The sequence below is a fragment of the Labeo rohita genome, unplaced genomic scaffold (genome assembly GCF_022985175.1).
Source record: "Labeo rohita strain BAU-BD-2019 unplaced genomic scaffold, IGBB_LRoh.1.0 scaffold_181, whole genome shotgun sequence".
Taxonomy (NCBI): domain Eukaryota; kingdom Metazoa; phylum Chordata; class Actinopteri; order Cypriniformes; family Cyprinidae; genus Labeo; species Labeo rohita.
Window position 1 is genome coordinate 20,065 of NW_026128011.1, and position 18,284 is coordinate 38,348.

General features: G+C 37.6%; 1 protein-coding gene across 1 annotated transcript; it reads left to right on the forward strand.

Annotated features, from left to right (window-relative positions):
• Positions 1-1,080: 1,080 nt before the first annotated feature.
• Positions 1,081-16,455, forward strand: LOC127158960 (uncharacterized). The gene is made up of 7 exons (XM_051101903.1): positions 1,081-1,182; positions 10,350-10,616; positions 12,250-12,579; positions 13,482-13,808; positions 14,337-14,425; positions 16,074-16,111; positions 16,429-16,455. The coding sequence occupies exons 3-6, from the start codon at positions 12,291-12,293 to the stop codon at positions 16,077-16,079; spliced, it is 711 nt and encodes a 236-aa protein (XP_050957860.1). The 5' UTR covers positions 1,081-1,182; positions 10,350-10,616; positions 12,250-12,290; the 3' UTR covers positions 16,080-16,111; positions 16,429-16,455.
• The last annotated feature ends 1,829 nt before the right edge of the window (positions 16,456-18,284 follow it).

An 18,284-nucleotide genomic window follows, 5' to 3' on the forward strand; every position in this document is an offset into this window, starting at 1 on the left:
AGTAAGCAAGGTTTGGGTCAATCAACAGAGAGTTTGGGATTTAGCAGATGGTAAATTAACCTTGCTTTCTGGAATACACCCTTAATCATTTACTACCCAGCTCCGTATACGACTGTGAGAACAGCAGCATAGCGCACCCTATCATGTAAAAGTAAGCAGTCCTTGGATAAAGGTGATTTTTCTGCTTTGAACGCTAGAGAGCGATGTCCCTGCGCTGAATCTGGCAATTTTCTCATTAAACAGGAGTACAGAGAGCAGTGAAGGGTGGAATCAATATTTAATAGAGTTAGTACATTTAAAAATAAAACATACATTTACATTTCTAAATGTTCTATATTTCAAGTAGGCCTATTATTTGTGAACCACTAAATTAAACTAGACCGGTGGTATTTGATAGAAATACATCCTTTGTTTATTTAAACTAGTAGAATTAAATGAATAGCGATCCTGGCATAGAAGAAATGATAAATATGAACTAAAAGGTGTACGTCAGGGACCGCAGTGGGTTCTGTAATCATCGTTTTTTGGTGACATTTGCATAAACAGGCTCTTTCTTTGATTTTTAGGAAAATAAATAAATAAATAAATAAATAAATAAACAGACCGTTTGATGCAGCAGTTTAACAAATTTAATACTTTTAACAACATATATAGGCTATATATGGATGTGTCTGCGATGCGATCACAGATTAACACCGTCATCAGATAAATATAGGCTAATGCCTGCTATAAACAAATACCGGAAGGTCTAATGTCAACTAACGTTGTTCCTGCGTGATTCTATTCACATTTCTAAGTTGAGAAATCTGTTCTCTGAAGCAAATAAAACAGCACGATTAAAGAATGACGATGTAACCCACTCAATTGACTTTATGAATTGATGGAAGACTTCTTCAATATTTCTCTTCTATCTTTGAGAATAATTGTTCCTTTATTCACATTATTGTGTATGTATTTTCCAACCTAATACATAGTATGTTCAGCCATGTAAAACAAATGTATTTTATTTAATCCTGTTGTTAAATATAATTTAGTATTAGAGAAGTGCGTCGATGGTTGCTGACGTCACTTTTGCGCCAGCTCGTGGTGAGAGATGCGAGCCGCATTTCAGCTTTCACTTAATCTTATCCATCCTTGCGATTCCTTCTTTAAATATATGCCTGAACTGTTTCATAGCATAAGGTAAGTCACAAGCATTCTTATTTTCCGTATATGTATTCTGTATATTCTTTTGTTAATGTAAGATACTGTGGATGATTAATTCTGTTCGTGAATCGGACAAAGTGCAAAAAAAAAAAGGACAAACGTAAACTGTTTCTGTTATGTTAGTAGAATTATTAAACATGTTTGTGCACTGGTTTTGTAAAAAAAATGTTACAAGTTATCGATGTTATGTTAAGTTAATGGATGATTTGGCCGACGTCACTTTTGCGCCAGCTCGTGGTGAGAGATGCGAGCCGCATTTCAGCTCGGTCCCTGTACGTTTTGATCACTTGTTTTTCAATTTGAAATAGAATAAGCAGAAACTAGAAAACGGCTCATACATTTTGTTTTTTCGTTTGTTCAGGCTCAATATTTCGTTTTTTTTGGTTCACTGGTAGAAAACGGACAAACCACTTCAAAATTCGTTTTCCACATGGGCGGTCACGAGACGCCCCTTTCCGCCGATTGGTCAACCAAATCTAGTGACTCATTCGTTGTTTCTCTGTTCCCTTCAACAAAATAAAAGTCATTTATTTATTTATTTATTTATTGCACTCTTTAGAACAACAAACAAGGGCAGTAACATAAATTACAATAAAATATAGCCTAATAAACAAAGACTAAGAATAAAGTAAAATGAAATAGTAAAAGCAATAAAGAAATCACATGTCCATAACAAGTAAAAATAGTTAGAAATTATTCAAACAATAGATTTAAGGCTTTAAAATAATTTATATAATTTTATTTTATTTAATATTTAGTTTCTATTAGCCTATTTCTGTTTTACAATTAGCTTTTTTTTTTTTTTTCCCCCCAAAAATGATAAGCCTAGTCATCTGACTGAGCTTTCTTTTGTGCAACCTAACACGTTTCACAGAAATATTTATTTCAGAAATATTAATCTGCACTCAACCTGTTTTATTTTGCTGTATGGATTTAAATCCGAGTGGTGAAGCTGCGCTACCCACTAGACAGCGCAAATAAGCACAGATCAATGTTCAGTCACGTGTAAATACACAGCAGTCATAACTTTTTAGACGTTATGCTCAGTTTTGGTCAAGCGATAGTCAGTGCAAATACTGTAATTCAAATCGGCTGAAGGTACCGAGGATGGAATTTAATTTTTACTGTACTGTATATCATAGCCACGGGAACGTTTGATTTTGCCAGAATTTAAGTTGTAAGTGTGCACAGCCGCTTAAGTAAAATGTTGATAAAAAGCTAAATAAGGCTTAGGCTTGTGAAAAATCGGTGTTTTACGGTGTTCGGCCATCCACCCACTGAATTACTTGCCCACTGCCCCACCGTCGTTTTGCATTTTTATAGAAATAATATCACTGTAGTTTAGCTGGACAGCAGACAGTCATCCGCTTCATACAGCAAGAGCAACAACGGACGGAACGAGTGCTCCAGTTAAATGATTGACAGAACGATAGCGGAGGCAGAAGCCCAAGAGAACGTTTGTTAATAAAAATATTCATATAGCCTATATTGTATTGTTTAATATAAGTGAGTTTGTCTATGTTCTATTGTTGTTGTAAAAATTGTACATTAATGTTGTACATTAAAGTAGTAATGAACCATAAACTGTGTGCTCGTTTTAAAGGGGAAAATCCATAGGTTTTTCATTCAGGCGATGTGTGTTACATGTCGTCTTTTTCGTTTTGTTAATAACGAATAATAAGTTTCGATCAAACAATAGGGGAAGATGTAAAGATTAAACATCAAAATAATGATCAAAACAATACACAGTGTTACAGGTTACGTGTTGGGCAAATAATAATGTTATTGGCTTCTTCCATTACATTTGTTTGGGTAGTCTAGTCAAGAAAAATTGTATTTATTTATTATTTTACTGTAGATTACAAACTGTACTTAGTGGGTGATCCAGTGTAAAATACAGCATAAAATGGCAGTGTTTTTTTGTTTTTTTTTGTTTTGTTTTGTTTTGTTTTGTTTTGTTTTGTTTAAGCATTATTCATTTTTCAGTAGGTAACCAATCGGTGGATGGCCGAACGGTGAAACATGGACTTTTCAAAAACCTAAGCGTTATAGCTACTTATCAACATCTTACTTGCGGGTCTAGGCTGTGCACACTTTATAACTTAAATCCTGGCAAAATGAAATGTTCCTGTGGCTATCATACAGTACAGTAAAAATTATATTCTCCATCCTTGGTACCTTCGGCTGATTTGCATTACAGTATTTGCACTGACTATCGCATATGGAAAGTTATGACTGCTTTTGCGCTCTATATTTGCTTTCCAAGCTATGACAGCACATTCAGCACGCAACCCTTGATGGAGCTGAGAAATATCACGTGATTTCGTCATTGTTTCCTGCAGTTAGGTCCGGAAAGCAGTTTTCGAATACAATAAGTAAATTATGGAAGCGGTAATATTTTTTTTAGTACATAAGTAAATCGGATTTAAATGTCAGGTGTTCCTGTTTGGACGAAAGTAACACTTGCTACTTTTGTCCCCCAACAATGACAGCAAGTGTTTCTTTTGTCCCCCAGCATGCTAATTTGCTGACTTTCTGTGTCTTGCATCATTTATTAAAACGTTTATTATAAATGTTTATGTTGTATTATACTAAATGAATATGCCAAAAGTGAGTGTCAGAAAGACAGAGGTCTGATTCAGCCAGATGTTCATGAGGGCATTTCTGGATATAAGCCTGTCTGTCAGGTATATCAGTCTCAGGGCTGTTGCTACGTAGCATTTACCTAAGTCATATTTAGGTTTTAGCCATACTTTAGCTTTTCCACCATGATTTGCCTTTTTTTTTCCTTTTTTTTTTTTTTTTCCACGTTTTGAATTTCTGCATACAAACATGAATAGGCCTACTGTTAAATTATGTTGAGAATTTACATGATGATCATTTAATTTAATTTTCATATTGTTCATTCTGTTAAAAAAAGTTTTATAAAAATAAGTTGAAAAAATAAATAAATACTTTAAACACATTCAAGTACACTCAGGTTTTGAAACATTTGATGAAACTTAAATTTACAAGGTAAAGGTAATTTTTTGTTGTTGTTGTTGCAAAGATTAAGGACAAAATATGTTTGCAGTTACATTAACAAGATCCTAGTAATGTATATTTTAATAATAATAATAATAATAAAAAGAGTAATACAAAAAAATCTAGCTTGTATTGTTGTGTTACTTTTGACCCACCTATGTGTTACTTTCGTCCCAACCAATGGGGTCGAAAGTAACCATGTGCAACTTATGTTCAAACTGAAATTATACTGAAGTCTTTCTACATTTTTACAAAATACCACCTGATATTAATAAACCACACTTCTGAGTTACAGGCCACGGTAAAAATATATCTCTTTCTACGACTTTATGTTTTTAAATTGTTATTCTGAAAAATGGTACTTTTATCCCTGTAACGGCTTTCCATTAAGCCGCTGCCGTTGATAATAAGAGTGAGCAAGTTTTCGAACGTGTACAAGCAGAGTCCGTGCAAGCGGAAATAGATGCAAATGTCTGTCTTTATTTGTGCTCCAATAGGAAAATGTCTCAAAACAACTTGCTGTGAGTGTTCCTTGTTCACTAATCTTTACAATCAACCTTGCAGACACAGCAAACACAGTCCCTCTTATACGCTTCTCTGCCGTGCGGTCAAAAACTGTGTGCTTCCTAATTAGCAACGTGTACACCCCTGACTCATACACCAGTGCTGCAGTTATACTCTGTCACACTGCCACAGAGTGGCCAAGTATATAACTGTATTAAATCGGCTCCTACAATCCCCGCTCTGCCCTACTGAATCATATCTCACTAGATCTATTTAAAAACGTGTGTTCATTTATAAAGGAAACACCGGTGTGTTTGAACGGAGATGCGCAGCGGTTGAGTTGTGACTTTGTTTCGACAAAGTAGAGCAAAATCAGGCAATGGTGTTATAGTCAAACAATGTAAGTCACTTAATATTAACTTCTTGTTTATTTAACTGTTGTATTAAATCAGTATCTCATTTACAAACTCCCTTAAAAATCATTAAAAGCTGTCACTCATCTTAGTTCATCGTGATCTCACAAAGTTCCATACTCTCTCACTACACTTTATAAAATGATTTGTCAGATATGTCTGTGACACATTACTCAACGTTGTTGCTAGACAATAAACCGTTTCCTTTGTACCAGGAGAGAGTCACATGACTCACATTCAACGCTGAACACAACAATGACTTTTTTTACCCTATACATGTAACTATACATATACTATAAATAATTGACTATACACATAACCTAAGACAGACTATACAAGTAGTTTACATAATAACTGTGCATGATAATGTGCAGAAGAAGTATTTAAAGGTTAAGTAGCAAATAGTGCAAAATGATTTGTGGTGCGTTGACAAGTAAACATTTGTTAAACTGGTCATTTAACATTTGTTAAGTCCTTGTAACATGTTAATAAGTGTTAATAAGAACGTATCTGGTGCATAGAGAGAAAAGAGTGTTTCTACAGGTGGTTTGTAGCCCACTCACCTGTAGGTAGCACACTCAGAGGTGCACAATGTTTTCTGTGTACATGTAGTGTTTATAGGAAAGTGTCTGGTGCAGAATGCGTTACTACAGGTGGTTTGTCCAGCCCACTCACCTGTGTGTAGCACACTCAGAATTGAAAAAAAATTGTGTTTTGAGTTTTTTTACATTGTGGATAAGGGTTTCAGAGGGGGGTGAGGTGGTTGGAATTGAGGGCTCTCACAGCCTGGGGGAAAAAGCTGTTGAGCAGTCTTGCAGAGCGGGCTCTGATGCTCCTGTAGCGTCTTCCTGATGGCAGGTGCTGGAAGAGATGATGGGAGGGGTGGGTGGGGTCCTTCACGATACTGGTGGCTTTACCTGAGCGTCGTGCAAGGAAAATGTCCAGAAGGGAGGGGAGAGGGGTACCGATGATCTTTGCGGCTGTGTTCACTGTCCGTTGTAGGGTCTTGCGGTCAGCAGCACTGCAGTTCCCGTACCAGACAGTGATGCAGCTGGTCAGCACACTGTCAATCGTTTCCCTGTAGAGTGTGGTGAGGATGGGTGGAGGGAGACTTGCCCTTTTCAGCCGGCGGAGAAAGTGTAGGCGCTGTTGTGCCTTCTTGGAGAGTGACATGGTGTTGGTGGTCCAGGTGAGATCCTCCGTGATGTGCACCCCCAGGAATTTAGTGCTGCTGACTCTCTCCACAGCCGAGCTGTCGATGGTCAGTGGGGGGTGGTCAACAGAGTTCCTCCTGAAGTCCATCACAACCTTTGTCTTACTCACATTGAGGGACAGGTTGTTTGCACCACACTAATTAACCAGTTGTGCCACTTCCTCTCTGTAGGGTGTTTCATCGTTGTTGCTGATGAGACCTACCACCGTTGTGTCATCAGCAAACTTGACGATGTTGTTGGAGCTGAACTTGGCAGTGCAGTCGTGGGTCAGCAGCGTGAAGAGCAGTGGGCACAGCCTGCACAGCCCTGTGGGGCACCTGTGCTCAGTGTGGTAGTGCTTGAGGTGTTGTGGCCAACACGGACTGACTGAGGTCTTCCAGTTAAAAAGTCCAAGATCCAATTGCAAAGAGAGGTGTTAAGGCCTAGAAGATTTAGTTTGTTGATGAGCTGTTGTGGGATTATTGTATTGAATGCTGAGCTGAAGTCAATGAACAGCATTCTAACATAAGAGTCTTTGTTTTCTAAGTGAGTAAGAGCCAGGTGGAGGGTGGAGGAAATGGCATCGTCCATGGAGCGGTTTGGACTGTATGCAAACTGGAGACGGTAGTCATTCAGACAAGGTACTGGAATTATGGAGGTGGATTTGAGACATGTGGAGACGACTGCCTGGCTCAGCGAGGTGTTGAAGATATCTGTTAGGACATCTGTTAGCTGTGCAGCACAGTCTCTCAGTACATGGCCAGGTATGTTGTCAGGATTGCGTGGGTTAACCCTGGATAGAGTCTTCCTTACATCGGCTGGAGACAGACAGAGTGCCTGGTTGTTGGGAGGTGTGGGTAGTTTTTGTGCAGGTGTGTCATTCTGCATTTCAAACTTTGGCAGGGGCAGTCACAGTTTCAGTGTACTCATGCAGGTCTGTGTGGTTGTTGTAGGTGGCCGCCTCTCTGAACATGTTCCAGTCTGTGCACTGAAAGCAGTCCTGTAGTGTTGAGGTGACATCATCTGGCCTACTGTGATCTGTTTTTGAACCGGTTTGGCAAGTTTGAGAAGTGGTCTGTATACTGGGATTAGTATGTCCACTGAAGAAAGCGTTAATATCCTTTCATGTGTGAAAACCTGCAAACCTCTTAAAATTACATTCCGTGACACAAAAACAGTAATATTTATAAAATTATACAGGATTTGGGCGTCTGATGACACTCTGAAAAAAAAAAACAGGCCCGGCTAGAATAAGCGGAGTGATACAAACTTGTGAAAGGGCGTTCCTGTAGCGATACCAGTACAATCTCATGGTTCTCAACCAATCAGATTTAAGAAACAGAACAAACTGTTGTATATATAAAAAAATTATTAGTTTTACTTTTTGATATTTAAACACCACATCGCCGCTTGTGTTTACATCTGCCGGCGTCGCAATTGTTGTTCAAATAAATGACCGTTGGTTACGGCGAAGCAAAGAATTGTGGGTTAACTGTAGCAGCGAAGGATACACAGCATGCATCCTCCGAATTCCTGTGTAAGAAGGACACATTCGAAGGTCGCATTTGGAGTGTCCTACTTTTTTTTCTGAAACGAGACAGCCTCTATGATGTATGTAGCCTTTGAATGCAGCCTCTAGAGGGTGCATCCTTCGTAATGAGACACAGCTTGTGTGTGTGTGTGTGTATATGTATGTATATACACACATACATACATATATATATATATATATACACAGGTCTTTCTAAAAAAAATTGCATATTGTGATAAAGTTCATTATTTTCTGTAATGTACTGATAAACATTAGACTTTCATATATTTTAGATTCATTACACACAACTGAAGTAGTTCAAGCCTTTTATTGTTTTAATATTGATGATTTTGGCATACAGCTCATGAAAACCCAAAATTCCTATCTCAAAAAATTAGCATATCATGAAAAGGTTCTCTAAACGAGCTATTAACCTAATCATCTGAATCAACTAATTAACTCTAAACACCTGCAAAAGATTCCTGAGGCTTTTAAAAACTCCCAGCCTGGTTCGTTACTCAAAACCGCAATCATGGGTAAGACTGCCGACCTGACTGCTGTCCAGAAGGCCATCATTGACACCCTCAAGCAAGAGGGTAAGACACAGAAAGCAATTTCTGAACGAATAGGCTGTTCCCAGAGTGCTGTATCAAGGCACCTCAGTGGGAAGTCTGTGGGAAGGAAAAAGTTTGGCAGAAAACGCTGCACAACGAGAAGAGGTGACCGGACCCTGAGGAAGATTGTGGAGAAGGAACGATTCCAGACCTTGGGGGACCTGCGGAAGCAGTGGACTGAGTCTGGAGTAGAAACATCCAGAGCCACCGTGTACAGGCGTGTGCAGGAAATGGGCTACAGGTGCCGCATTCCCCAGGTCAAGCCACTTTTGAACCAGAAACAGCGGCAGAAGCGCCTGACCTGGGCTACAGAGAAGCAGCACTGGACTGTTGCTCAGTGGTCCAAAGTACTTTTTTCGGATGAAAGCAAATTTTGCATCTCATTCGGAAATCAAGGTGCCAGAGTCTGGAGGAAGACTGGGGAGAGGGAAATGCCAAAATGCCTGAAGTCCAGTGTCAAGTACCCACAGTCAGTGATGGTCTGGGGTGCCATGTCAGCTGCTGGTGTTGGTCCACTGTGTTTTATCAAGGGCAGGGTCAATGCAGCTAGCTATCAGGAGATTTTGGAGCACTTCATGCTTCCATCTGCTGAAAAGCTTTATGGAGATGATTTCATTTTTCAGCACGACCTGGCACCTGCTCACAGTGCCAAAACCACTGGTAAATGGTTTACTGACCATGGTATTACTGTGCTCAATTGGCCTGCCAACTCTCCTGACCTGAACCCCATAGAGAATCTGTGGGATATTGTGAAGAGAAAGTTGAGAGACGCAAGACCCAACACTCTGGATGAGCTTAAGGCCGCTATCGAAGCATCCTGGGCCTCCATAACACCTCAGCAGTGCCACAGGCTGATTACCTCCATGCCACGCTGCATTGAAGCAGTCATTTCTGCAAAAGGATTCCCGACCAAGTATTGAGTGCATAACTGAACATATAATTATTTGAAGGTTGACTTTTTTTGTATTAAAAACACTTTTCTTTTATTGGTCGGATGAAATATGCTAATTTTTTGAGATAGGAATTTTGGGTTTTCATGAGCTGTATGCCAAAATCATCAATATTAAAACAATAAAAGGCTTGAACTACTTCAGTTGTGTGTAACGAATCTAAAATAAATGAAAGTCTAATGTTTATCAGTACATTACAGAAAATAATGAACTTTATCACAATATGCTAATTTTTTGAGAAGGACCTGTATATATATACATATATGTATACACACACACACACATTTGCGACTTACCAGTCAGATGCCACCAGCACAAACATAAAGCAAACACATGAAACATGAAAAGTCTCATCTTATGAAACTACCTGCAGAAAGCACTTGAGTTGGTGTGAATCCTCCTACGACATTTTAACCATCCTTGTGGGCTCTTTACAGGCACTTTACAAATGATTTATACTTGCATATAAGCGCTCTTCTAGCACTTAAGACTTAAAAGTAGAGAGCATTTTTCTTTTTCTTATTTTTTTTTAAATTACTGAGCATTTGTCAAAATTAGTTGCTTTACTGTGTTATTGTATATGGTAAAAACAAAACAAAAAGTTAATACTATCTTCCATCTCAGTCTTGCAGCTCATCTTTTGTGTCAAACTGAAACTGGCTGTGGTTGGTTTTCTGTGGTTTGATCTGGATAAACTTGCAAGTGAAAAATTTGTTTATGTCTGCTTTACAGTTAAATAAAATACTGCAGTGGTTCTCAATTCTGGTCCTCGGGAGCCCCCTGGTCTGCACATTTTGCATGTCTCTCACACCTGATTGAGATCATCAGCTAGTTAGTCCAGTTCATGGATCTCTCTCTGAACAAGCTTTATTCCAAAATGGATTAAATTATTTATTTTCTTCCAAATTGTACAGAACAATTTCTGCAGCATTGAAGGTCCCATTGAGCACAGTGGCCTCCATCATCCATAAATGGAAGAAGCTTGGAACCACCAGGACTCTTCCTAGAGCGGGCTGCCCAGCCAAACTGAGCGATCGGGGGAGAAGGACCTCAGTCAGAGAGACCCACAAGAACCCAATGGTCACTCTGAAAGAGATCCAGCATTTCTCTGTGGAGAGAGAAGAACCTTCCAGAAGAACAACCATCTCTGCAGCACTCCAAAATCAACAAAAGAGAAATATGTAAGTGCTATGACAAGTCTCAGTTCATTAGTAATAAGAATAGAATTAGAATAAAGAATGCTACAGTTAGAGGCTCAAATAAAGATGGAAGATTTGTGTTTTAGCCGATTCTTAAAGATGGCCAAGGACTCAGCTGCTCAGATTGAGATTGTTTTAGAATACTTATTGTAATGTATCATAATGTATAATATGCATACACATGATATGATGCTTCTTGTGAAAATAAAAGCAAATTCTGGCTGCGAAACTGCTTTGGTCTCGGATGTGGGATGTGGTTATGCGAATGGAGTTGTGACAGACTAGAAGGCTTGTGGCTAGACAGCCCCGACCGGAAGCTAACAATGAAATTAAATGTTCTACCTATTAGATGTGTTAGTGTTTTATTAATGTGTACACCTACCCCAACCCTAAACTTAGACCTTACTATAATACAAAATCAGTTTTATTGTTGTACAGTATGACAAAAATAACGTTAGATTGATGTGCGCATGCTCAGTAGCCAGAGCTGTGGTCTGTAGGTAGATGTGAGACTCAAAGTTTTTCTTTTCACTTTACTACTTACGTCGTTAAAGGACAACACCACTTACGATTCAGGATTTCTATTCGTTTTCTGAGGGGACAAAAATTGTGATGATGAAGCTTTTCTTTAATGTACTTGGAGTGGTTTGGTTTTTACTCAACCATGGTGAGATCTTACAATTTCTTTTCCGCCAGTGTCTTGACTATATGTAACAAAGTATAACACTGTTCATGGAAATCGATGGTCAGACAAATACCTTTTAACCAAAAAAAACGTTGCTATCGCAGTTGAAACGAGATTGGATCTGTTTGGATGTAACGAGTCTCATTGGTTAAAAGCTTCTAGCAAATTCATAAAATGGAGGCCTAAATGTTGCCTACACGTTATTATGACTAAAAAATATTTATGAATTAAAACACTGCACTGTAATGTCTTTATGCGGTGTAAAATAATTGGTAACACTTTACAATAAGGTTCCTTAGTTAACATTACTTAACTAGATTAGTTAACATGAACTAAGAATGAACAATACTTCTACACCATTTACTAATCTTAGTTAATGTGAATTTCAGCATTTACTAATGCATAAAATAATAATAATAATAATAATAATAAATAAAAATAATAATAAAAATCACAAGTTGTGTTTAACATTAGTTAATGGACTGTGAACTAACATGAATTATTAATGAACAACTGTATTTTTATTAACTAACATTAACAAAGATTGATAAATAGTGTAATAAATGTATCGTTCATAGTTTGTTCATGTTAGTTAATACATAAACTAATGTTAACAAATGGCACCTTATTGTAATGTGTTACCATAATATCTTATTATCTTATGTATTTTTGTGGGTACTAGTCATCTATTTATCTATTTATATTTATATTTTATTTATAATGAAAATGTGTGATAATTGAATGTTAAAATCGAGAAAGGGGGTGAAAATATGAATGAGGAAGTAGATTTTGTGTTGTGTAAGATCATTCATGAGACTTACGTATGTGAATGTGTAAATCAATGATGTTCATCTACTGTTTGTTTGCATCAGTGATATTATTAAATGTGATATTTTATATATATGTGTGTGTGTGTGTTTGTTTCTTCAGGTGTGTCTGGTGTTTATACAGAGAAAGTGTCAGTGTCAGTGATGGAGGGAGATTCAGTCACTCTACACACTAAGGTTGAAACAAATCACCAAGAGAGTATTAAGTGGTATGTCAGCAGCATTCGCATCGCTCAAATCGATGGAGATCTCCATTTTAACTGTACAGATATTCAGTGTAATGAAGGAACTGAGAGATTCAGAGACAGACTGAAGTTGGATCATCGGACTGGATCTCTGACCATCACAAACATCACAAACACAGACTCTGGGGAATATAAACTAAAAATCAGCAGCAGCAGTGACAGTGAAAAGATCTTCAGTGTTTCCAGTGGTAAGTCATTTAACCCTTTCACGCGTCCCGTGCTGGTCCCTAAAGATCACACCGGTGTGATTCGAACGTTCAGCGCGTCACGTGAACAACTGCTGAATTCAAATCTGCTTTGGCGCTTTGACTGGCGCAGAGCCAGATCGGACGCGCTGAGCGCTTGTCATATTATCGCAATTATTCAGTGTTTTCAACCATATAATGCTTATTTTAGGTTACAGACATTTAAATACACATAAGTACTGGTAAAACGATGCATTTATAGTTCGCAAAATACACACCGATGTCTTTGGAAGCGGCAATAATGGTCCTGACAAATGTTATCTGACGACATGTTTTATTTATATCATATACACATTGTGTAGGTAACTATAAAGTTTACTCTGCTCTTCTCCCAGCTCAGCAGAGACTTACTTTAATGTTTTGCGGGAGGAGAGGATGAATTTGCGTCCCACAGCTCGGATTCAGCGCGAACTAACATGGCGGCGCCCATCACTCGGCATAGATCAACTAACACGCTCATTATGAAAGTGTTTAAACCTCCAAATACATTTACTTAAACATATTTCAGAATCGGGATATCACATATTTCAGAATACAGTGAGCACGTTTGTGAATATTAATTATAAAAAGGGAATAACGATATAAAAGTGATACATGTCTCATACAGCGCTACTGTGGCTGCCTTGTGTCATGTGACAAACACGACGCGTCGCCATGGAAACAATAAGGCGATATATTCTAAAATAACGGTCGCCAAAAAAAAAAAAAAAAAAAAAAACTCACCCTGGGGGCTCAGCTAGAATGTTTTAAACTCACGTGTGAAATGGTTAATGAGTGTTTGAATGCAGTTTTAAATATATGTTTAAAATACAAGATTCTCCAGCAGCTGTTGGTTTGTGTTTCAGATGTTCCTGCTACTGAACCATATGAAATAAAGGAGGGAGAATCTGTCACTTTAGATCTTGGTGAAATAAAAAACCCAAATGATGTGATGATGTGGTATTTAAATGACACTCTCATCGCTGAAATAACTGGAGATCAGAGTAAGATCTGTACAGAGGATCAGTGTAAAGAAAGATTCAGAGACAGACTGAAACTGGATCATCAGACTGAATCTCTGACCAACACAAACATCAGAATCACAGACTCTGGAGAATATAAACTCAAGATCATCATCATCAGCAGCGAATTCAGTATCACCAGAGTGAAGAGATTCAGTGTTTCTATCAATGGTGAGTAAATAACAGAAACAGGCATTCAAAGCATTTTCCTTACAGGAAAAAAAAAACAAAACAAAACAAAACAAAACAAAACAAAAAAAAAACATTACAACCCAGTATGTGTTGGGTTGTGAACTATTTAAAAAGCATGTTTTGAGTCAGTAACACTTTGATGTTGCTGACATGCAAAATTTGTAACATCGGCCAGTTTCCCATGAGCAGTGCTGCTTCCTGCTGAGCTAAATGTGCTGTGATGCTGTGCTATGTTGTGTTTTTGTGGTTGCAGTTAAATCAGTATCGTGCAAACTGATGACTAAAGTAGAACGTGAAGGTGGCACGATGCGTGAGAAAGTATGGTGTTCCATGCTTGTAATTTGTGCTTTGTGGTTAAAACATCCAAGCGCACACACACACACACCATGAACACAGCCAGAGCAGTAAATATAATTTAAAGATGTTGGTAAATATTGGATTTATTATCATTAACTCTCTAGTATTAATGACTGTCTGTCTGACTGTCTGAATCTGTTCCACATTCAGGTGTGCCTGCAGCTGCTTTGGCAGGAGGAGTTGTTGTTGCTCTTCTGCTGGTTGCTGCTGGTGTGGTTTACAACAAGATGTCTTGTAATGTAAGTATTACATACAGCTGATTTAACAAGATATAATTTTATGATTTCAATAGCATTAACACATAAGCAGATATTTACCAGTGAGGCAGTGTCAAAACAATCAAAAACACAAACAACTCCCAAATAGGATTGGGTGATGTCCACTAAATGTGAGCCACTAAAGAGACATGGTTAGCTGCTTGCTAGTGGTAGCCTGTCACGTTACAGTATATAAAATTGCACTTACCCCATAAACAGAGTAAGGAGAGATGACTGAGGGCGATGGTGATTGATTTACAGATCCTGTGCACCACTGACAAGCATCTAATCTTGTAAAACTTGTGAGCACATGCAATCGCAAATCTCGAAAGCGAAAGTAAAAATCGATTGTGTTAGATCGCTGTCTCCATGCCTAGACAATTAAAATCCAGCCCCAGACGCCAGATCCTGTCAGAAAAGATCAGTTTGTCCGGTAACAGAACAACTCGTCACCGGAGTAGTCTAATACCCAAACCCTGTTAACAGGAGGTCTTGTCTGGTACCCAATAATATCCAAAACACTGAGGAAAAAGCCAGTGAAAGTGAAGAGCAGAAGCAGGAGACGAAGTATGATGGTAAAAAGGAGCAGAGTTTATTGAATAGTCTTAGTTGCGTATGTCTCAATGCTCAGACTTTGTCTGAAGAACACAAATCCAACAAGTATTGTTATACCAAACTGATTCACAACAACATCCCATAAACCTTGAGTTTCTATAAACATCCCCTTGTATCTCTTATTCAAGACAAACAGCCCTTGAAGCTACACAGTCATAAGACTAAACAATAATGGAAAAAAAAATATATAAAAAACAACTAAAATATAAATGACTAATCAATAAAATGAATATATAAATGACTATAATGATTATAAATGATTATATGATTAAATGGAATAATTAAATGATTAATGATTATAAATGAATAAATGAATGAAGAATAAATGAAGAATATATAAAAAAAAAGAAAGCAAAACACAACACAAATGTATGGTTGCTCTCGAGGCAAAACAACACACAGTTTGTATTTGAAAAAATTAATTCAAAAATTCAATCAAAATTAATTTCAATTCCACCCATATTAGCCTAACAGCGGCTCCCTGATTCCTGCAATTTATATACCTACTCCCAAATAAACTAAATAACAGTTCATATGACAACACAGAGTGCAACTTTTGTCACTTTGTGTTGTCGATATCAAATGTTTCTTATGTGTCCAGCAACTGAAGACAATTTTTCGAACACATGAGGGTTCATATGGTCACATGTGGTTTGACACTGTAAGGATGATCAGCTGTCCTTCTGTCTTGCTGTAGCTCTGTCTTAGGTGTCTTACATTACAGATGCTGCAGTTTATTGCTCTGTTCACATCTGCAGTTCTCATGACTCCTGCAGCAGGTTTATGTCATCTTCACACAGTTGATCAGAAACACAGAGCATCTTCAAACTGGTGTTTTTCACAGTCAATAGAAATGTCTCTTTAGTGTCCTAAGTGCATCTGTAAACTGTCTTAAGAGCTGTGTCACAAATGCATACAACAATTGTTTTTGGTTGAGTGTGTGTTTATTTTTGTTTAACTAAAACATCAGACCTCCTCATTAATTTTACCCTTTTGTGAATGTGTTTTCTTACAGAGGTGAATCTAGCCTGATCCAGAAGACATTCGTTTGAGGTAGATGGGATGTCCTTAAACTATGTTCACGCACAAAGCGATCCCAAAATTATTATTATTATTACTATCTAAATAGATTAAAATGTAACATTTGGCCTTTAACAGTATATGAGAATTATTGTAAGCAACATGGTATTTGCAACAGAACAATGAGTGCTTGATGTGTAGTTGGAGTTAGAGAGATTTTATTGCCTTTTATACTTTGCCTATTATACTTTATTCAGACAGAAACAGAACAGTGAAACATCTGTTTCATATCTTTTCCACAACAAGAAGCATTAATGCTCTGATCTTGTTCTATTATTCCTCACTGATAGAACTGATGGCATTTCCACAAATACTGCATTAAGTGAAAAAGAAAACAACTTTACCAGCTGAGAGTCAGAAGATGCAAGCTTGACTGAAAGTGACCTGACAGCAGCGGTCTTAGAGGCTGAGTTGCTTAGAATGAGGAATTCTACCATGTGGTATGAATGTTGTCTTAAAACCAAAAACAGTACCCAGCCTTGTCTTGGACATTTATACCACATGTTACAACTCCTTGTGTAGAACTCCTCTGTGGAACTTTGCCTCTAAGACCGCTGTTGTCAAGCTGAATAGTGCTAGATTATTGGCTCAACCTCAATAACTGTTAAAAAGCACTAAAAACGCATAAATTGCCTTTGTTAACTGCCTGTGTTGGCTGTAAATGGTCTTTTCTATCAATTATGTAGTTTTTGTTTGTTAGTTTGTTTTTCAAAAAATCAAAAATACCTTAAAAATAGAAACTATAGAATCATATATATATATATATTGTTGTATCAGCTGGCGATGTTAATGTGCCATTTTCCAAACAACCTCATAGGGGAAATATTTATAATGAACCAGAAAAACTTGAAATTTACCTAGACGACCTGTTTGTAAAAATGGTACGGAGACTGAATTTATTTTTCTTATTTTTCTGAATTTATTTTTCTTTATTTTTCGGATTTTTTTTTATTTTATTTTTCTTAACTATGAAAGATATGCTACATTTAAGCACAGAAGTATGATACTGCAATAAAGGGAAGTATATTTTTGCTTAAGCTACTAAAAGTGTTAAACTAAGGTAAGATTGGCTGTGCTTGATTGCAATATGCAAGACTCAGAGATAATGTAATTGAACTTGTGACACTTAGATTGATGTTGGAGTTTTCCACGTTGAACTTATGACACTTGCAACATCTGAACAAGTGTGAAGCCACACGTATCATGTACTTAGAAATTGCCATGGCAATATGAGGGCCCCCCATACAGAAAATATTATGTATGTGTGAGTGTGTATGTGTCAAATGTTTCACTCATAAGGAAGTGCAAGGAGGAGACATTGTGATGCTTATGGCAGACTATGAAATGCCAGTATTTGATCTTTCTCCTTGCCACACCTCATGTGAAGACTTACTCGCTGTCATTTTGAATTTATTGTTTAGGAGTTTTTGTTTTATTAAACCGAAGCCATTTCAAATGGTGATTCGCTTAAACCTCTCTTATAACAAGACTCAGAGTGATTTATTTCTTATAACCTATTATCTAAACCTGAAAGAATTCTTATCAAGCTCTAAGTGACCGGACCTGGCTGAGTTAGTTAGGACAACTTCAGAGGATACTGAACAGCTGACTCACACAATTCGTCTGGTGAGAGCTATTTCATTAACAATGGATTTGGCTTTCTGTGATGGTTAACATGTGGTTTAGACAGCTCGAGGTGGAATTAGTGTTGCTTTCGTCAACGAAAATTATGACTAAACATCGTCGTCAACGAACCTTCATCACGTGACGAAAACGAGACGAGGCGCAACGTAAATGCTGGTCGTGTGACGATGACTATAATTAAATGTATAATGCAATATTGTTGACGAATAAAAACGAGACTAAATGTGGTTTACAAAATAAAAACTATGCTAAAATGTCTCTTAATTTTCGTTGACCAAAACGAGACAAAACGAAATGTTATAACGTTATTTCGTTTAGTTTAGTCGCGTTATTACTATTATTTTGCAGTATTTCTGAAGTGGGCTGCATCAGGTCGCACTGCACAGACGCAGGCGACGTCACTTCCTTAAGCCCAACTCGCGGACCAGGCCTGAAATTATAATTATTAAGATTATTAGACAGTTATATAAGGTTATCAGCACATCAGGGCCGTGCACAGACC

What these genes read in the sequence shown, in the direction of transcription:
- LOC127158960 (XM_051101903.1), top strand. Translation starts at nt 12,291, where the DNA reads ATGGAGGGAGATTCAGTCACTCTACACACTAAGGTTGAAACAAATCAC. An exon ending in GATCTTCAGTGTTTCCAGTG is followed by an intron (nt 12,580 to 13,481) that starts GTAAGTCATTTA and finishes TTTGTGTTTCAG; the next exon opens with ATGTTCCTGCTACTGAACCA. An exon ending in ATTCAGTGTTTCTATCAATG is followed by an intron (nt 13,809 to 14,336) that starts GTGAGTAAATAA and finishes TTCCACATTCAG; the next exon opens with GTGTGCCTGCAGCTGCTTTG.